The sequence below is a fragment of the Narcine bancroftii genome, chromosome 4 (assembly GCF_036971445.1).
Source record: "Narcine bancroftii isolate sNarBan1 chromosome 4, sNarBan1.hap1, whole genome shotgun sequence".
Taxonomy (NCBI): domain Eukaryota; kingdom Metazoa; phylum Chordata; class Chondrichthyes; order Torpediniformes; family Narcinidae; genus Narcine; species Narcine bancroftii.
In genome coordinates, this window is record NC_091472.1 from 28,457,289 (window position 1) to 28,471,774 (window position 14,486).

Consider the following 14,486-nt stretch of genomic DNA (forward strand, 5'->3'; position numbering starts at 1 on the left):
GATTGAGGTCCCATGAAGCTCCCAGTTCTAACAAGGGGACTCAGATGTATACCAGAGTTGTAGGCCCTTTGGGTGTAATTGGGTGGCACAGGCTCATGGACCGAAAGGGCCTGTAACAGTGCTATAGGTCTAAATTTAAATTTCATGCTCTGATTTCCATGATGGATCACATAACCTCATAGTGAAATGCTTTGATGTTGGCATGTTCATGATTATGCTGGTATGCCAGCAATGTGCTTTAGGTGAATTGTAATAGATACTGGGAAAGTGTCAGATATGCTGGTGTGGATCATGGAAGGAAGTGCCTGGTCCAATTTTGCAATGTGCCTGAATGGAAATGATTGCAAACACAATTTCTTCCAGGTGAAATCAATGTTACTTTTACATGCTACATGGCCTGATTTCTGCCACATAATGGCTACAGAAATATGTTGTTGTTGCTCTTGTTGTTTGTCCTTCATAGTCGAAGATGACTTTGGCTTCAAAGTCAAATTGGAGATTGGTGGCTGTGGGTCCGGAGGTGACTTATGAGGCCAATCTGGGCCCTGAAGGCTCGCCCACGTGTAGGACACAAGTGGGTAGGTGCTGTCATGGCAGTGGATGCTGCTTGGGTCTTGTGCACAGCACGCTTTCGTCGCGCCTCGATGATAGGGGTGTATTATAGACCACTGAATGGGGAATGCGAATTGGAGGAACAAATTAGTAGGGAGATAGCAGATATTTGTAATAAGCACAGGGTAGTGATTGTGGGGGATTTTAATTTTCCGAATATTGATTGGGAAACCCATTCCATGAAGGGCTGGATGGGTTGGAGTTTGTAAAATGTGTGCAGGATAGCTTTTTACATCAATACATGGAGGTACCAACTATAGAGGGAGCTATGTTGGATTTACTGTTGGGGAATGAGATGGGTCAGGTGACAGAGGTATGTGTGGGGGAGAACTTCGGCTCCAGTGATCATTAGCTTCAAGGTAATTATGGAAAAGGATAGGTCTGGGCCCAGAGTTGAGGTTTTCGAGTGGGGAAAAGCTAGGTTTAAGGAGATGCGAAAGGATTTACAAGGGGTGGATTGGGACAATTTGTTTTCTGGGAAGGATGTAATAGAGAAATGGAGGTCTTTTAAAGGAGAGAGTTTAAGAGTATAAAATCTTTATATACCTGTTAGGTTGAAAGGTCAGGTCAAAAGTTTGAGAGAGCCACAGTTCTCAAGGGATATTGGAAACTTGGTTCGAAAAAAGAGGGAGTACTACAATAAATATAAGAAACAGGGACAAAAAGATGTTTGGGTACTATATTGAATGTAAAAAGAATCTTAAGAAATAAATTAGAAAAGCTAAAAGAAGGTATGAGGTGACTCTAGCAAGCAGGGTGAAAATAAATCCAAAGGATTTCTACAAATATGTAAATAGCAAAAGGAAAATGAGAGATAAAATTGGTCCAATAGAGAATCGGAAAGGACAAATGTGTGTGGAGCCAAAAGAGATGGGAGAGGTCTTGAACAATTTCTATTGAATTGTGCAGGGTAAAGGAAGCAAAGTGGGTAAATATGGAGACTACAGTGATTAAGAAAGAAGTAGCACTGGAGCTTTTGAAACATATAAAGGTGGATAAGTCTCCAGATCCTTACAGGATTTTCCCCAGGACCTTGAGAGAAGTTAGTAAGAAAATAGCGGAGGCTCTGGCAGTGATATTTCAAATGTCATTAGAGACGGGTATAGTGTTGGAGGTTTGGCGTGTTGCACATGTGGTTCCTTTGTTTAAAAAGGGTTCAAGGAGCAAGTCTATCAATTATCGGCCTGTAAGTCTGACGTCTGTGGTAGGTAAATTGATGGAAAGCATTCTTAGAGATAGTATATATAAGTATATGGAGGGACAGGGTTTGATCAGGGACACTCAACACGGATTTGTGCGTGGAAGCTCGTGTTTGACCAATCTTGTTGAATTTTTTGAAGAGGTGACTAGGAATGTTGATGAGGGTAGAGCAGTGGATGTTGCCTATATGGACTTCAGTAAGGCCTTCGATAAGGTTCCACATAGGAAGTTAGTTAGGAAGGCTAAGTCCTTGGGTATTAATTTGGAGATAGTCAAATGGATTCAACAGTGGCTGGGAGGAAGGTGACAGAGAGTAGTAGTAGATAATTGTTTGCCAGGATGGAGGACAGTGACAAGCGGTGTACCTCAGGGTTCGGTATTGGGACCATTGCTGTTTGTCATATATATTAATGATCTGGAGGAGGGGGCAGTAAATTGGATTAGTAAACATGCAGATGATACTAAAATATGGGGAATTGTGGATGATGAAGAGGGTTGTTAAAGATTGCAGAGGGATTTAAACTGCTTAGAGGAGTGGGCAGAAAAATGGCAGATGGAGTTTAATGCTGATAAGTGTGAGGTGCTTCATTTTGGAAAGAATAATCAAAGCAAGACATATGTGGTAAATGGGAGGGCATTGAAGAATGCAGTGGAGCAGAAAGATCGAGGAATAACGGTGCATTGTTCCCTGAAGGTAGGAGCGCATGTGGATAGGGTGGTGAAGAAGGCCTTTAGTATGCTTGCCTATATAAATCAGTGCATAGAATATAGGAGTTGGGAAGTAATGATGAAACTGTACAAGACATTGGTGAGGCCAAATTTAGAGTACTGTGTGCAGTTCTGGTCACCGATTTATAGGAAGGATATTAACACGATAGAGAGAGTGCAGAGAAGATTTATAAAAATATTGCCTGGGTTTCAGCATCTGGACTACAAGGAAAGATTGAGCAAATTAGATCTTTATTCCTTGGAACGTAGAAGCCTGAGAGGGGATTTGATAGAGCTGTTTAAGATAGTGAGAAGGATGAATAGAGTTGATGTGGAAAGGCTTTTCCCATTGAGCATGGGAGAGATGGATACAAGAGGTCATGGATTGAGAGTTGACGTGCAAAGGTTTAGAAATAATATGAGGGGGAACTTCTATACTCAGAGAGTGGTTACTGTGTGGAATGGGCTTCTGGGAAAAGTGGTGTAGGCAGGGTCAATTTTGTCATTTAAGAAAGAGTTGGATGAGTATATGGATGGGAGGGGTATGGATGGATATGGGCAGGGTGCTGGTAAGTGGGATTAGAGGAGGGTACTTGGATCAGTGAGGGCCTATTTCCATGCTGTAATTGTTATATGGTTATTTTTCAAAGAACAAAAGGATTCAATAGAGAGGCACGGGTAAGGGCAGGTTTTATATATCCTCTAGTTTGTTCCTCTAGTCATAAACAGTGGGAATGGCAGCCATAGCAGGAGAATGCACCTCTTGCAGAATGTGGGTTGTCAGGGAAGCCAGCACTATCCCTGATGAGAAGTGCATGAATTGGAGCTGGAGTTGGATGAACTCTAGATCATTCAGGAGGCTGAGGGGGTGATAGACAGGAGTTACAGTGATGCTATCACACCTAGGAGGCAAGAGGAGGGTAGATGTGTGACAGTCAGGAGAGGGAAAGGGAACAGACAGGCAGTGCAGGTCACCGCTGTGGCTGTTCCCCTCAATAACAAGTAGACCAATTTGGATAGTCTTAGTAGGGGAGGTAAGCCACCACGAATAGCTACTCTCTTGTCTGGGACAAGCCACCATGAATAGCTCTCTTGCGAATAGTCTATTCATATGGCAAGAAGGGAAGGGAGGAGAAAAGGTGAGCTATAATGATAGGGGATTCAAAGTTAGGGTAAGGGTTAGTTAGATAAGAGATTCTATAGAGTATAGCAGATGGTATGTTGCCTCCCTGGTGCCAGGGTCCAAGATATATCAGACTGTTCTCAGGAAGGAGCCAGATGTTGTGGTGAGAAGGTCCTGCAATGAGAGTTCAGGGAGTTGGTTGAAGGACAAGACCTCCAGGGTTATCACAGTTTTGATAGTGAGGTTAAAAATTGGAGGATAATAACATTTAGCTACAGATGTGGTGCAGGAGGGAGAGCTTCAGGTTTCTGGATCATTGGCCTGTCTCCCAGGGAAGATGGGACCTGTTCCGAAGGGACAATATGCATTTGAGCTGGAGGGGGACTAATATCCTTGTGGGAAGGTTTACTAGTGCTGCTCCGATGCATTTAAACTAGATTTGCAGAGAGATGGGAACCAGAGTGGAGAGCAGATAGAGGAGTGGATAAGGGAAGTACTATCTGAAAATTACATGCAAAGTTAGAAGTCAAAGGGTTGTACATGGTGGAAAATTTCAATGCAAAGAGTATTGTAGGAAAGGCAGATGAGCTTAGAGCATAAATTGGCATGAGGAATTATGAAATTGTGGCCATTAATGAAACTTGGTGGGGTGTGTGTGGGGGTGTAGGACTGGCAGCTCGATGTTCTGTCCTTCTGTTGCTTTAGATGTGATAGAATGAGGGAATTAACAGAGAAGGAGTGGCATTACTCATTTGGGAAAATATCATAGCTGTGCTTAGGCAGGACAGACCAGAGGGCTTATCTACTGAGGCTCTATGGGTGGAGTCGAGGAACAGGAAAGGTATGACCACCTCCTGGGGTTATACCATTGACTGCTCAATAGTCAACGAGAATTGAAAGAGGAAATCTGTAGAGAGATAGCAGACAGCTGCAGGAAACATAAGGTTGTGATAGTAGGGGATTTTAACTTTCTGCATATTGATTTGGATTCTATATTGTAAAAGGGATGGATGGCTTGGAGTTTGTCAAAATGTGATCAGGAACATTTTCTAAATCAATATATAGAGGTACAAGCTAGAGAGAATGCAATACTGGATCTCCTATTAATCAATGAGACAGGACAGGTGACAGAAACACGTGTAGGGGAACACTTTGGGTTCAGTGATCATAACGCCATTAGTTTCAAGTTAATTTTGGAGAAGCATAGGTCTGGGCCTCAGGTTGAGATTCTATATTGGAGAAAGGCTCATTTTGAGGAAATGAGAAAGTTCTAGAATGCGTGGATTGGGGAGAGCTGTTTTCAGGCAAGGTTGTGTGAGGCAAGTGGAGGACCTTCAAAGGTGAAACTTTGAGAGTTCAGACTTTGTATGTTCCTGTTAGGATTAAAGGCAAGGTTAGCAGGCACAGGGAACCTTGGTTTTTGAGGGATATTGGGGATCTGGTTCAGGTGGTAAAAGCAACATGGACCCAATGAGGTACTTGAGGCATTTATAAAATACAAGAAAATTCTCAAGAAAGAAATCAGGAGAATCATGAAGGAAAATCCTCAGGGTTTCTGCAGGTACATTAAGAGCAAAAGGGATAGTAAGAAACAAAATTGGACCTTTTGGAAATCAAAGTGAATCATCTTTGTATGGAGTCAAAGGAGATGGGGGAGATGTTAACTGGTGTTTTTTAATCAGTATTCACTCAAGAAACAGGCATAGAGTCGTGGTGCTTCTTTGACAAGATATTTCCTTGAATCTTGAGGGAGGCTAGTGTAGAAATTGCAGGACATATTTAATATGTCCTTAGCCACGGCTGAGGTGCCAGAGAATTGGAGGGTAGCTCATGTTGTTCTGTTGTTGAAAAAAAGCTCCAAATGTAACAACATATTATCGTAAGAAAGGAGGAAATGGAGTCATTTGGGGTAGTCAAATGCTCCAGTTGTGGGATGTGGGAAGTCAGAGACACAACAGCTGTTTCTGACGACTACACCTGCAAAAGGTACATCCAATTGCATAGGACCGCGATAGGGAGCTTGAGCTGCAGTTGGATGAACTGAGGATCATAAGGGAAGCAGAGTCAGTGATAGAGAGGAGTTACAGGGAGACAGTCACCCCTAGAAGGCAGGAGTCGGGGAATTGGGTGACTGTGAGGAAAGGAGGGAGAGTGCCAGTGCAGAGTACCCTGTGGAAGTGCCACTCAGTAACATGTATTCGGCATTGGATACTGCTGGGGGGAACAGCCTACCAGGGATGAGTTGTGGGGGTAAGGTCTCTGGCACAGGGGCTGCCCCTGAGGTTCAGAAGGGAAGGAGGGATAAGAACAGGATACTTGTAGTTGGGGACTCATTAGTCAGAGGGACAGATAGAAGGTTTGTGGGACGAGATCGGGGATCCAGGTTGGTCTGTTGCCTCCCTGGTGCCAGGGTCAGGGATATCTCTGATCGAGTTCATGGCATTCTGCAAGGGGAAGGAGAACAGCCAGAAGTCGTGGTCCATGTGGGGACCAATGACTTAGTTAGAAGTGGGGATGAGGTCCTGAAACAGGATTATGTGGAATTAGGTAGGAAGGTAAAAAATAGGACCTCCAAGGTAGTAATCTCTGGATTGCTGCCGGTGCCATGCGCTAGTGAGGGTAGAAATAGGAGGATGTGGAGGATGAATGCGTGGCTAAAGAGATGGTGCAGGGGGCAAGGGATAAGATTTCTGGATCATTGGGATCTCTTCTGGGGAAGATCGGACCTGTACAAAAGGAGGACTGCACTTGAACTGGAGGGGGACCAATGTGCTGGCAAGCAGATTTGCTAGAGCTGTGGGGGAAGGTTTAAACTAGTTTGGCAGGGGGATGGGGATCAGAGTGTGAGAGCAGTGTCAAGGGAGCATGGCCACCTAGATAGGAATAATAACAATAAAATAGGTAGGATGGAGATTAGGGTAAAAGGTAGAAAAGAGAATATATGTGGGGGTCATTCTCTGAAATGCATATATATTTTAATGCAAGAAGCATAGTGAATAAAGTAGATGAGCTTAGAGCATGGACAGATACTTGGGGTCATGATATTGTGGCAATTAGTGAGACCTGGCTACAGGAGGGGCAGGACTGGCAACTTAATATTCCAGGATACATTTGTTTTAGATGTGATAGATCAGGGGGTAAAAAAGGGGGAGGAGTTGCTCTGCTTGTTAAGGAGGACACTACTGCCGTGAGGTGGCAGGATGGTCTGGAGGGATCGTCCAGTGAGGCTGTTTGGGTGGAATTGAGGGGTGAAGGAGTCATGAGGGTGCTAATAGGGGTGTATTACAGACCACCAAATGGGCCAAGAGAATTAGAGGAACAAATTTGTAGGGAGATGACGTGTATGTGTGAGAATCATAAGGTAGTGATCATGGGAGATTTTAACTTCCCTCACATTGATTGGGATACCCACACAGTTAGATGGCTGGATGGGCTAGAGTTCGTTAAATGTGTTCAAGATTGTTTTCTAAATCAATTAGTAGAAGAACCAACTCGGGACGGTGTAATACTGGATCTCCTGTTAGGGAACGAGCTAGGTCAGGTATGGGACATTAACGTTGGAGAACAACTTGGGTCTAGTGATCATAACTCTGTTAGTTTTCGGTTAGTTTTAGGGAAGAGCAAAGAGGGGCCTAAGGTTGAGGTTCTGGATTGGAAAAGAGCAAATTTCAAAGGAATAAGAAGGGATTTGGGGAGTATTGAGTGGGACAGGATATTTTCAGGTAAGGATGTTAATGAAAAATGGAGGATATTCAAAAAAGAAATTTTGAGGGTACAGAGAAGATATGTCCCAGTGAGGATCAAAGGAAAGGCTGGAAGTCATAGAGGCTTGGTTTTCGAAGAATATTGGAAATTTGGTTAGGAGAAAAAGGGAGGTGTACAAGAGGTATAAAGAGCAGGGAGCTGAGAATTTGAAGGAGGACTACAAGGAGTGTAGAAGCAATCTTAAGAGAGAAATTAGAAAAGCCAAAAAAAGGCAAGAAGAGGCTTTGGCAGACACAGTAAAAATAAATCCAAAGGGTTTCTATAAGTACATTAAAAGTAAAAGATTAGTGAGGGATACAATTGGACCTCTTGTAGATAGTGAGGGTAGGCTGAGTGAGAAGTCAGAGGAAATGGGGGAAATTTTGAATGATTTCTTTGCCTCGGTATTCACTAGGGAAAAAAAATATTGAACCAGTTGAAGTAAAGAAAAATAGTGGGGAGGTCATGAAGCATATAAGGATAACCGAGAAGGTAGTGATGGCTGTGTTAAAAAAGATAAAGGTGGATAAATCTCCGGGACCAGACAAAATATTCCCAAGGACACTCAGGGAGGCTTGTGGACAGATAGTGGGGCCATTAACAGAGATATTTAGGATGTCACGGGTGTAGTGCCAAAGGATTGGAGGGTTGCGCATGTGGTTTCGCAATTTAAGAAAGGGTCCAAATGTAAACCTGGGAATTATATGTCCGTGAGTCTGACGTCTGTGGTGGGCAAGTTGATGGAAAGTGTTCTGAGGGATGGTATTTACAAATATTTGGAGCTGTGGATGTTGTCTATTTAGACTTTAGTAAAGCTTTTGACAAAGTTCCCCACAGGAGGTTAGGAAAAAAGGTGGAGGCATTAGGTATAAATAAGGAGGTAGTGAAATAGATTCAGAAATGGTTGGATGGGAGGTGTCAGGGAGTAGTGGTAGAAAGTTTTTGTCCAATTGGAGGCCGGTGACTAGTGGAGTTCCTCAGGGATCGGTCCTGGGTCCACTATTGTTTGTTATATATATTAACGATCTGGAAGTAGGGGTGGAGAATTGGATAAGCAAGTTTGTGGATGATACAAAGATTGGTGGTGTTGTGGACAGTGAGGAAGATTACTGTAGATTAAAAGGTGATTTAGGAAGGCTGGAGGTGTGGGCTGAGAATTGGCTGATGGAATTTAATACATATAAATGTGAGGTGTTACATTTTGGAAAGGCAAATCAAAATAGGTCATATGCATTAAACGGTAGGCTATTGAGATGTGCAGAGCAACAAAGGGATTTAGGAGTGATGGTAAATAGTACTCTCAAGGCTGATACTCAGGTAGATGGTGTGGTGAAGAAGCCATTTGGAATGTTGGCCTTCATAAATTGGAGTATTGAATTCAAGCGTAGGGAGGTTATGATGAAATTGTACAAGGCATTGGTGAGGCCAAATTTGGAGTACTCTGTACAGTTTTGGTCACCAAATTATAGGAAAGATATAAACAAAATAGAGAGAGTGCAGAGAAGGTTCACGAGAATGTTGACAGGATTTCAGGGTCTGAGTTACAGGGAAAGGTTGTGCAGACTGGAGCTTTTTTCTCTGGAGCATAGAAGATTGAGGGGGGACTTGATAGAGGTGTTTAAAATTTTAAAAGGGACAGAGAGTAAATGTGGATAGGCTTTTTCAATTAAGAGTCGGGGAGATTCAAACTAGAGGGCATGGTTTAAGGTTGAAGGGGGAGAATTATAAACGGAACATGAGGGGAAATTTCTTTACGCAAAGGGTGGTAGGGATGTGGAATGAGGTTCCGGAAGACGTGGTCGAGGCGGGATCATTGGTTACATTTAAGGAAAGACTGGATCGTTACATGAATAGGAGGGGACTGGAGGGGTATGGACAGGTGCTGGTCAGTGGGACTAGGAGGGTGGGGATTTGTTACGGCATGGACTAGTAAGGCCGAACTGGCCTGTTCTATGCTGTAAGTGGTTATATGGTTATATGGTTATAAGTAACCCTGTAAATTATAGGCTGGTGAGCCTGATGTCAGAAGTAGGTAAATTATTGGAAGGGTTCTAAGAGATCAGATATACAATTATTTGGATAGCCAGAAAATGATTGGAGATAGTCAACGTGGCTTTGCGCGTGGTAGGTTGTGTTTAACCAAACTTGTAGATTATTTGTAGGAGGTTACCGGAAAAGTTGATGAAGGAAAAGCTGTGGATGTTGCTTACATGGACTTTAGTAAGGCCTTGACAAGGTCCCACGTGGGAGGTTAGTCAGGAACTTTCAGATGCTAGGTATTCATGGTGATGTAGTGAACTGGATTCAACAATGGCTGGGCCAGAGAAGCTAGTGAGTAATGGTGGATGATTGCTTCTCAGACTATAGGCCTGTAACTTGTGGTGTGCCTCAGGGATTGGTGCTGGGACCATTGTGGTTTGTCATCTATATTAATGATCTGAATGATAATGTGGTAAATTGGATCAGCAAGTTTGCAGATATCAATGTTTTAGATGTAGCCAAGAGATTGGTACTTTTTTTACATACTACATGGTCATGTCCAAAATTGAGACCATTTTGGATAGAATTAAAAATATTTTTGGAGCTAGTCACAGGAGTTAAATTTCCTCAGAATCTAATGTTGTTTTTTACTGCATATTATTTCAGGGATAAGACCAAAATTGAAATTAATTTTTTATCAAAAAGCATTTGTAAAAATTGTATTAGCAGTTGCAAGAAAGTGTGTAGCAATGACATGGAAATTGGATTCTCATTTAGGTTTGGAAAGATGGCATGCTGTATACCTCTTGACAAAATTACATATAATTTGAGGAATAAACATGATATTTCTTTGAAATTTTGGTCCCCATATTTACATATTATAGGTATAAATTTATAAATGGACTTTCCCTAAACCTCATGAGCCTTATTAACTTCTTGGAATAAATAAACAAATAGAATTGAAAATGGTGAAAATTGAGTGAAAGACAACCAGGTCATCTTTTTTTAAATCTTTCTTTATAATTGTATTCTTTTTCCTTCTCTCTTTCTTCCTTCTTTCTTTTCTATCCTTTTTAGAATTATTATTTAAGGGAGGGATTTGGGGGGGGGTTATATCTTGGTGGTTTTATAAAACCATCATGTATAATTGTTTTGATATGATTACATTATTTTATTTTACATTTTGACATGAATACATGTGTGAAAAATTTGAAATATTCAAAAAAAGCAAGCTTGCAGATGATATTAAGATTGGTGGTGTTGTAGACAATGAAGGTTTTCAAAGCTTGCAGAGGGATCTGGACAAGCTGAAAAAAATGGGCTGAAAAATGGAGATGGAATTGAATGCAGACAAGTGTGAAGTATTGAATTTTGAAAGGACAAAGCAAGAAAGGACATACACAGTAAATGGTAGGGCACTGAGGAGTGCAGTAGAACAGAAGCACCTGGGAATACAGATTCATAATTCCATGGAAGTGGTGTCACAGGTGGATAGGGTTGTAAAGAGAGCTTTTGTCATTTTGGCCTTGCAATAACCTGGATGAATGAAGGGGCATCAAGCCAATTGTTCTGCTGCAATTGGTTCTTCAGCTGAGGGAAGAGCAAGCGTTCCAAGGAACGTCACCGTGCAACCTAAGTAACATGGCGTACCTGACCATAATTACAACCCAGTTTCAGATACAAATTCTTCACTGCAGCGCCTTTATGTGCTGTGCATAAGATGTTCTCGATCCAAATCTCTTGTACAAACACTTGTGACATTCTTTCTCCTTTTCCGGAACAGAAGAATTGCTGAGCATGCAAGGTCCTTCAAAGAGAAGATGAAAAAAAGGTATAGAAGTTGAGACTGAAGTGGAAATAATGGTCATAACTCTGTTTTGCGATAAGTCCTTGGAGTTTTCCTGAAAGTTGTGAAGCTCTGCTGAATTACTACATTTGAATTAAAAAAAGGAATGTGTATATTGCAAGAAGCATTGCACTTGAAGCTCATGTTCCCAATTAATACCCAACTGTCTCGAAATAGAAGCACATAATCTCACTGGCTGTCTCTTCAGCACCATTTCTTTCAGGTACATCAATAGATGAAAGCTTAATTATTACAGGAAGGACACCATTGTGGGAAGCATTGTTATTTGACTGTAATGCCAAGATATAGTTACAGAGCTCAAAGGTAGATAGTGATGAGAAGATTAATTGAATTGGAAGCTTATAATTAAGCATTGTGAGTCACCCATCTCTTTTAGGAATCCATTAACGTTTCTTTCACACATGAAAGATTTTAAGCCTTTTGAAAAAAATACTTAAGATTAGTCTCAACTGAATGATTTATCTGGCATTCTGTAAGTGCCAAGGTCATCTGAAAAAGAATTCCAGTTCCTAACTTAGTCATCTTTCATGAAAAACAGTAGATCAATTTTAATTGGTTAATTCTATTCATTAGTGAAACACAATAGACTGTAGATGCTGTGATTGTAGAAAACACACTAAAATGCTGGAGGAACTCAACTGGTCATTTCCGCATCTATAAGAGACAAAGATATATTGCTGACATTTCGGGCCTGAGCCCTTCTTCAAGGAAAAATCAGAAAATATAGAAGTAGGGTACATCAGACCACCTGTAAATTGGAGGAACAACACCTCATCTTCTGACTGGGCACCCTCCACCCGGATAACATTAACATTGACTTCTCTGGACTTTGTTAAACCTCCTCCCCACCCCCTTCTTCCCCCATCATCTCGCCATTCCCAGCCTTCTTTCTCACAGGCATGATTTAATTCTACCTAGTTCCTTATCATATCCAATTTGTTGGTCTGGATTCCTCCCTCATTGTTTGAATTCTGAGGCTGTCTCATATATCCTGCTCCTGCATTTTCTGATTTTTCCTTTAATCTAGAATGGGTGCCAACATGCCATTAGGATGAGGATATTTGACTCAAGATTGGAGATGAATATTTTGGATTGGGATCTTATTGCATGGGCTACTCTTGATTAAATTTAATGTACATTTATGCATTATGGAACAGAGGAATGAGTTTGCCTCATAACCTGAAATTGAAATTGTAACAAAAACTTCAAAAGCCCACGTTTGATATCACCCTACAATCCAGAGATATTTGTTTTCATAATGCTAATATCAGCAGGTTAATTTAAACATAAATAGCTCCAGTACAGTACAAATGGACAGAAATAAAATGGGAAAGCATGAAAATCTGTGGACACTGTGGTTGAAATAAAAACACACAATGCTGGAGGAACTCAGTAGGTCAGTGTCCTTTAATATAGCAGATTCAGTGAAAATAGCATATTGAAATAATGTAGAGAGCAGTTTTATCCAGTTGATGCAATGTTAACTAACCTGGTATGAAAGTGACTCAAGGCTATTAAGGTGTGTATAGATGTAGAAAACATAAGTGGTGGAAATTTAAAAAGACAGAAAATGCTGGAAATACCCAGCAGATTGTGCAGCATCCATGGAGAGCGAAGGAGCATCAATATTTCAGGTTGATGACCCTTCATTAAAATAAAATGCTCTTCTGCTCTGTTGGAGCATTGTTGGAGCTTAACTAATACTGGATGCATGGTTTTAACAGAATTTCCACCCTTTTTAGGGCCGCACAATTGACGTAGCGGTCAGCACAATGCTATTATGATGGCAGCGACCCCAGGTTCAAATCTGGCACTGTTTGGTAAGAGTTTATATGTTCTCCCCATGTCTGTGTGGGTTTCCTCTGGGTGCTCCGGTTTCCTCCTACCCTTCAAAATGTATGGGTTTGAGGATTAATTGGGTGTAATCCAGTTGCACAGGCTTCTAAGCAGCAAGGGCCTATTACTGTGCTGGGTGACTATATTTAAATTTAATTTAAATTGGAGTAGATTTTTGTGTACTTGAAAATTTTATCCATGGTTAAACGCTTTGTATCATTGGAAGATTTTAAATTTTACACAAATTTTAGACATAGAGCATGGTAACAGACCCTTTCGGTCCACAAATCCATGCTAACCAATTACACCTAATTGGCCCAGTACATTTTGAAGGGTGGGAGGAAACTGAAGTGCCTGGAGGAAACCCACGCAGACACAGGAAGAACATACAAACTCCTTACAGACAGCGTCATCTTCGAACCCCAGTCACTGGCGCTATAACAGCATCTCACTAACCATCTCGCTAGCCGTGTCACCCTGTGTTCGGAAGGGAATGAATTATAGCTGATCAATGGTTCTCAGATAAAATCATTTATGCTGGTTTTGGTTTTGCTTTAAAGGGCAATTTCAAGTTGCAATATATTTATTCTACAACAGCTTACATTTTTACACATTGTGCCTTTGACATGACCAATCATTGCAAGGCCTTTCACCATATCAAGTGGTGAGCCATTGTTACAGAATTGTTGGATGCGATGAATGGTAAGATACATGAAGTGGAGAATTTGGGATTTGAAAGGATGCAAAATTGGAGCCTCATGAAGGAAGGATGAAGGATTTGTGAATAAAGGAATAGAGTTTGGAGCACTGATGTCCAATAGGCAGTCACTGGAAAACATAAAGTGGGATCATTTAGAATGGAATTAAAGGGTTTAATCATGGAGAGAGGTTTTAATATAAATACTTTAAAATCAGAGTACTGCAAATGAGAATCAATGACATGAAAGCTGCCTTTTACAATTTATGATGTGTTCATGTTACGAGGAGACAGAATGATTCAGAAGGCAATGGCTGAGGCATTGGATACATGGATTGGAACATCATGTGATAGTTATCCAAAACATTGATTAAGCCACACTTGGAGTATTATGTGAGGTTCAGTCACGAACGATCTGATTAGGCTAGAGAGGATGCAGAAAAGGTTTTCAAGGATGTTGGGAACACACAGGAGACTGCAGAGACTGGAATCTATTATAAACAGGAGCTCAGTGGGATAGTCAGCATTAGTGGGAGAGAAAGGACTTCAGCTCAAAATGTCGACTATTTCTTTTCTTCCACTGTTTCACCCACTGAGTTCATCCACTGGAGAGTGTTTAGATTTTTTTTCCAATGATCATTTTTCCAACGATACAATGTTGAAGTCTCTTTCTGTCAAAGAAACCCATGTTGCCCATTTTCATCCAATTAACCAACTAA

At 41.3% G+C, this 14,486-nt stretch overlaps 1 protein-coding gene across 1 annotated transcript in view; it reads right to left on the reverse strand.

Moving 5' to 3' along the window:
- Positions 1 to 212: 212 nt before the first annotated feature.
- The window catches only part of LOC138762357 (uncharacterized), a 52,570-nt gene continuing 38,296 nt past the window's right edge, over positions 213 to 14,486 (reverse strand). Inside the window, exons 3-4 of the mRNA XM_069936125.1 lie at positions 11,018 to 11,174; positions 213 to 668 (exon numbers count right to left, since the gene is read on the reverse strand). Of these exons, the coding sequence (XP_069792226.1) occupies positions 213 to 668; positions 11,018 to 11,174 (613 nt within the window). The remainder of the gene's footprint in view (positions 669 to 11,017; positions 11,175 to 14,486) is intronic.